General features: G+C 35.5%; 1 protein-coding gene across 1 annotated transcript in view; it reads right to left on the bottom strand.

The window, feature by feature from the left end:
- LOC110458182 (mucin-3A-like) overlaps positions 1 to 6,789 on the bottom strand; it is a gene marked incomplete at its 5' end in the record, with an annotated part of 16,709 nt that extends 9,920 nt beyond the window's left edge. The window contains one exon of the mRNA XM_021509782.1: positions 6,371 to 6,789. Coding sequence (XP_021365457.1) covers positions 6,371 to 6,789 — 419 coding nt within the window. The remainder of the gene's footprint in view (positions 1 to 6,370) is intronic.
- Positions 6,790 to 7,009: the final 220 nt, after the last annotated feature.

Below are 7,009 nucleotides of genomic sequence, written 5' to 3'. Positions count from 1 at the left end.
ATGTGTATATGTTGTATATGATATGTATATGTTGTATATGATATGTATATGTTGTATATGATATATGTTTATGTTGTATATTATATGTATATGTTGTATATGATATGTATATGTTGAATATGATATGTATACGTTGTATATGATATGTATATGTTGTATATTATATGTATATGTTGTATTTGATGTTTGTATATGTTGTATATGATATGTGTATATGTTGTTTATGATATGTATATGTTGTATGTGATATGTATATGTTGTATATGATATGAAAATGTTGTATATGATATGTGTATATTTTGTATATGATATGTATATGTTGTATATGATATGTGTATATGTTGCATATGATATGGGTATATGTTGTAAATGATATCATATACAACATATTACACATATCATATACGACATATACATATCATCTACAACATATACACACATCAAATACAACATATACATTTCATATACAAAAAATACACATATCATATACATCATATACATATCATTTACAACATTTTCATATCATATACAACATATTACACATATCATATACAACGTATACATATAATATACAACATATATGATATGTGTATATGTTGTATATGATATGGGTATATGTTGTAAATGATATGTATATGTTGTATATGATATGTGTATGTTATATGTGATATGTATATGTTGTATATGATAAATGTATGTTTTATATGATATGTGTATGTTGTATACGATATGTGTATATGTTGTATGTGATATGTGTATATGTTGTTTATTATATATGGGGCAAAGAAGTAATTCCAACAGTGTGGACAAGTTTAGGTTGTCAAATTTTCGGAGCCATCTGCTCCTTTTTCAAGACACAGTGATTTATGTATATGTTGTGTGTGATAGGTGAATGTTTTTTATGATATATGTATTTTGTATATGAACATTTAAATATATATTACCGAGTCCATATTTTGCTTACCTGATTTGAGAAAATTATCCGATAACAATACAATTATGAAGACCGATTTAAAACTCAGCCGATACTGGAGGGAAAAGGAGGTGCCAAGTGTTTGTTTAAATTCTTTCTCCAGAATGCATTGGGATCGATTTTCAATTTATTCCAATTAGTACCGTTCGCTTGAAGTCACGCTATCTATAAGCATGTATATGTGTCAAAATGCTTTATTTAGCTAAGGCTATTTCATGTCCTACTTCTCTCAGAACGCTGTGTTTCAGAAACAGAAACTTTGAAAGTAAACAGATGCAATTATCTCAATAAATCGTAAAATCGTAAAATTGTTTGCGGGTGCATCCGGGTTACTGAAATAACCCATCACATCTAACAGTGGGAATAATAGACAAGATAAAAATAGAATGTGTTCTATATTGAGGAACCCAAATGTCTATTTCTATCGATTTACATAGTAAAGATGCAATGTACCTCGTGCTCCTGTAAAGATCGACTAATGTTATTGCTACAACAACAGAAAATATATAACATCTGGAAAATGTTATCATTTTTCTAAGTGCCAAGGCAGTTTATCAAATATACTTCATGCTGCCGTAAAGATATTTATCAATTACACTCACCAGAGTAAATGCCGAACTCGTGAGGCCATCTTAGTGGATAAGCCACAGTTTCCTAGTCGGGGTTAATTAGCAGCTTCATCACGATAAAGTCTTATAATTATTGTTACATCGTGAGTATATTGTAAAGTCATTGTTATCTTGGAGCTTCAGTAATCTTTGTATCAGGTATTAGATGAAAGCGTTATGATGTAGTCGCGTTTCTCGCACAATCTTGTTCCCATCAACGTCACTGACAAGGCCGTGCTGACGTTTGATCGCTACCCACATATACCTACCCATGTACTATGTGTTTGATGATCTGATAAGACAGCACCGTATTAGCGGTGCACACTGACCATCTTATCAGATAAAATGGATCGTGTTGGAGTGACCCAGGGTCAGTGGAATTGTAGGAGAGCATAGCGTTGTGCTAGGGTGACAGTCCCCCTTTACCAGTTATTTTGATTAATTTCTGTTTTTTCACCTCTTATCATAAAAAGAGGTAAAAACAGGCATTGACGACATTGCAAATGCAATACTAAATATAGCAGATTTTGTAGATACCGTACAAATTAACCATACATTATCTAGAAAGAGCTGCAGAAATGCGGTATACCGAAGGTATACTTCAAAATGTAAAGGGTTTGTAAAGGCTTCAAAACAAGATGGTTAAAAATCGTTTATTTCGGTAAGGCGATTTCAGTTGCCGATTTTGTGTTGGCTGTAAAGCTAATGACGTGGTGTTTCATATCGAAATGACGTCACGTTTCAGAGGGTCGGCTGATACAGGGTATTTTGAACTCAAGGTTTTGGTTTTATGTACTCCCTTAGTCAAGATGGAGTAAAACATTACGTAGAGCAGTGAAGCTCCCGATTTGGGGCCATTCGGGCGCCTGCGTAGGTTTTAAGACTAGCTTATGTCTCGTGGTGAAGAATAGGGAATGTCCTCTAAAAGGATTTTTCGAGGCGATTTCAAGACGTCACGTCGTTGTTAATCAATTATGATGTCACGCACGTGAAATGGGGTGTAAGACAGAAATAGCTTACATCCCTTTCCTACCCTGGACAGTTTTGTCATATACGCACAGGATTGAGAGAAAAATAGAATAATTTACTTCCTTGGGTGTGAGATAGGGAGATCTCAACTCAATGGAGAAGATTGCATTGCAAATGTATATGACAGGATCAGAAGGGTAAGATAAACAGAATAATCTACCCCCTTAAAGTGAGATGAGGAATCCCAGCCCTCAACATTAGAGAAAGATTGTTAAAATACCAAGCACCCGTGTTTGGCAGCTTAAGAATCTTCCTCGTTGGGTTGAGATTCTCTTATCTCACCCCATATGGTGTAAACGATTTAAACAGTTGTTTTCCCGAGGGTTAAGACGGGTGTATGTGTGGAGAAGGGAGAGGGGAGAGGGGAGGGGGTGGTGGTGGTGGGCGTCACGTCAACGATGCTATGACGTTTCCTCAACAACGCATTAACGTCACGTCATTAATTCATTTCGAATGTATAAGGTTAACATAGAATTATGTATATGACAGAGGTCAACAGAGTTAAAAAATCATTTGCCCCTTGAGATGAATCTAAACCCTCGGGGAAAGATTCCAATAACAAAAAATAATGGAATTATCGCCACGTATACATGTTAAGGCAGAAAAGTCTGTCTCCAAGTCGATTTTTTGATGAACTATGCTAAGCATGAATGCGGCTCCTGACATACTTGCAACGTTAACTGATCTGAATGTAACACGAGCCCAGATAACCCCAGCTTTGTGAGATAATTTAGTTACGAACAGTGCCATTTTGTTGTGGACGACCAAGCATTTGGATGTATCACAAATAAATCATAATAACAGAGCTCCCTCGCTCGCCATCAACTGATCCAGATGTCGGAGGAAGAGTGTAAGGGTCGGGTTTCAGCGTGCAGTTATTCGATTGGGTGTCATATAGTGAACATCGTTCATTGTCTGGGAGTCGCGCCTAAATCATATCTTTGTTGAAAGCAAATAGGTTTCTTCCAAACTGCGTCGATATACATCGTAAACAACCAATAAAGATGGTTCCGGTCAGGTCTTTACCAAAATGATTACTCAAATTGTTTCGACCAAAAGTTAAATTTGTCTCGTGCCATTGTCTGAATTTGTCATATCAGCACGACCTTATCTTGACAGGCGGTGATGTAGTCGTAAATTCCGGTTTTCGATAATTAGATATAACGTTAAATTGATGCACATTTAAAGAAATTATTTTAATAATTACCAAGTTGTTGAATTTCTTGTGTAGTCAATTAAATAACCGTTCAGTAGCACTATTTAATATGTACTTGATAATTTTTCGCAGTCTCATTTGATGTATCCTATACACGTGACCAGTTCTAAAAATCTCATGTAGACCGGTTATATTAACCTTGCGGAGAATCCCCTACAGTTTTACCGTTAGTTGAAAGGGGTTTGGTAAATAAACACTTAAAAGGCTTAGTATATGTTTGGTTATCATTTAACATCAAAAATATATTGCATTGGTTGAAGCATGTCTGTTTTTCATAGCCGAAAGCAGAGACATATACAGGTATGTTTCTACCAAAATGTGCAACTTGAAAACTGCAATAAATCAATGTAGGAACCTCATATTGAAACGTCTAACTAAAAGGTGTTATTGATTTGAATTATCTATTAATTATATTTCATTTATTTACTCATTGATTTTTTAAAGCATATAATAAAAACAGTTATGGAGTTTTGTAAATATACCGCGGCAATGTGATATGAACCATGTCCAAAAAGATATTGACCTCAGCTTGGCCACGGTCAATATCACTTTTCATGTTCATATCACATTATATCGCAAAAGCCCATACTTTTGTTTTAATGCATACTTGTAAGTCAACAGGTTAAACATTAAAACAGATCTCTTCCTGTGCGACCCTGGTAACATGCCGAAACCGAGAATCATTTAGAAAAAGCACAAAACTTCATTGTCAAATCAATCCAAGGTTTTAATGTAAGAACAAGAACAGATATGTGCACGTCCTTGATTGGTTGGTTTTCTGTAGAAGTATACATCAGCGTAAAGAAAATGTTATTTTTTGGTAGAATATGTTCCATGGAAGTTGGCTGTTTAACACGCGAAATTCTTATCAAGCGTCTATTCGAATTCAACCTGTCTCAATTTAGTAGAGGTTTTGTTCCCGACATTGTTAATGTTTTACAAAAATACAATTTGTATCATTTTATTGATGAATTTTTGAAGAGTGGTGTATTTCCAAACAAATGTCAATGGAAGCGTTTAGTCAATGACCATGTAAAAAACTATGAACAGTTTAACTTATGTGAAAGAATGAACGCTGATAGGGACTTCTCTCGCTTCACTCTTTTACATAATAAGATACAACCGTATGCTATATGGAAACTTGCTTTACGCTTTCCACAATACAGTCCATGTTTTAAGAAAATTGTTAAACTTTGTGTTGAAATGCGCGATAATGAAAATATATATTTGTGTCATTACTGTGGATCTATGTACAAAGATACTATTATGCATAGTGTACTCGAATGCTCACACACAGAGCTATTACGTGACCAGCTCTGGTGTGTACTCAGTACTGTAAAAGATATAGATTTTGTGTTTAATCTTAATGTAATGTCTAATTACCATCTACTTCATGTTCTTCTTGGTGGTATTTTCAATTATGACTTATCTCCATATGAACTGGAGGACTTTAGAATAAAATCCATTGTTATTATTACTAAAATTCTTCAATACAGTGGCATTATGTAATTTATCCTTAGATATTTGAATGTTGTATACTGAGTAATATGATCACTAATTTACTTGTGTGTACCTCACGCTTCAGCAAGATGAATACATGAAATACATATATTTTTGTATTCATATTAGTAGGCAAGCATTTCCTACGTCTTTCCTGTTGATTAGTGCAACTTACTACCATTCATAATATTGTTTGTATTGTATGAATTAATCTTGTGAGATGTATTACTACAACTGAAATCATTGTATGGTTGCGCTGTTTCTTCAAGTTAATTATTATATTGTATGTTGTGTATTTCACACCACTGTATGACTATGTTGTATGACTTCGTGCAACGGGTTCTACTCAATGTATGATTGTATTGTAAGACTTATGTAACAGTAATACTGTCTATAATAATGCTGTATAATTTATAGTGTGATGCTTGTAATACTGTTTATTACAATGTTGTATGATTGCTTAGTACGAGAAGTGGATTACTGTCTATACTATTATATGATAATGTAGTCTGAGGAGTGTAAATATGTCTATTATATCAATGTGTGATGTAATATATGATTAGTGTTATACTGTCTATCATCATAATTATCACCGTATAATGACTGTAATAGTACCTATTATATCATTGTGTTGTGTTTATAGTACTTTATGGTATGATGCGTGTACTATTATTATTCTCTTATGTGTGTGTCTGTCCATGTGCATGTGTGAGTCACTATGTCAGGGTGTGACCATGATTGTGAATGCATTTTCTTCTCTTTTCAATAGCGTTTTGTTCGTTATTTCTGTAACTCTTCATTTCTGGAGGAAATAAAGGAAATAATAATACTTGTAAGTCAACAGGTTAAACATTAAAACCGATCTCTTCCTGTGCGAGCCTGGTAACATGCCGAAACCGAGAATCATTTGTCCCTGTAACTCGGACACCAACACAGATCCCGAAACGGGCGTCCTTAGTAACATGTCTAACAACCAGACAGGTCCCTAAACAAACGTTCCTGGTAACAGTTCGGACGCTATGAGAAATCCCTAAACGGGCATACCTGGTAAGAGACAGATCCCTAAACGAGTGTCCCTGGTAACAGGTCGGACACCGAGACAGATAGTTAAACTGGCGTCCCTGGTTACAGGTCGGACAACGAGACAGATCCCTAAACGAGTCTCCCTGGTCACAGGTCTTACACCAAGACAGATCCCTCAACAAGCGTCCCTGGTTACAGGTCGGACAACGAGACAGATACCTAAACGAGTGTCCCTGGTCACAGGGCTTACACCAAGACAGGTCCCTCAACAAGCGTCCCTGGTTACAGGTCGGACAACGAGACAGATCCCTAAACGAGTGTCCCTGGTCACAGGTCTTACACCAAGACAGGTCCCTCAACAAGTGTCCCTGGTAACAGTTCGGACACCGAGACAGATCCCTTAACGGTTGTCCTTGACGAGGTTGGACTTGGAGACAGATCTGTCATACGAGTCATATATCCTTAATACATTTGTCTACATTTCACAAACGAAATGGGGTTTTGACAGGATTTATATTACGATATCTCTCTTCAAGTGTAGTATAACACACAGATCGATGTGATGCGTCCTTGGTTTTTTGCTTCATGTGTTACTTTCAGAAGCTAAATATATCCACCAATCTAAAGGATAACGTAATTTGACAAATCATGAAGACTGTG

The sequence above is a fragment of the Mizuhopecten yessoensis genome, unplaced genomic scaffold (assembly GCF_002113885.1).
Source record: "Mizuhopecten yessoensis strain PY_sf001 unplaced genomic scaffold, ASM211388v2 scaffold9499, whole genome shotgun sequence".
NCBI classification, from domain to species: domain Eukaryota; kingdom Metazoa; phylum Mollusca; class Bivalvia; order Pectinida; family Pectinidae; genus Mizuhopecten; species Mizuhopecten yessoensis.
Note: the sequence above shows the minus strand (reverse complement) of the source record. Positions and strands in the feature narration are given on the sequence as shown.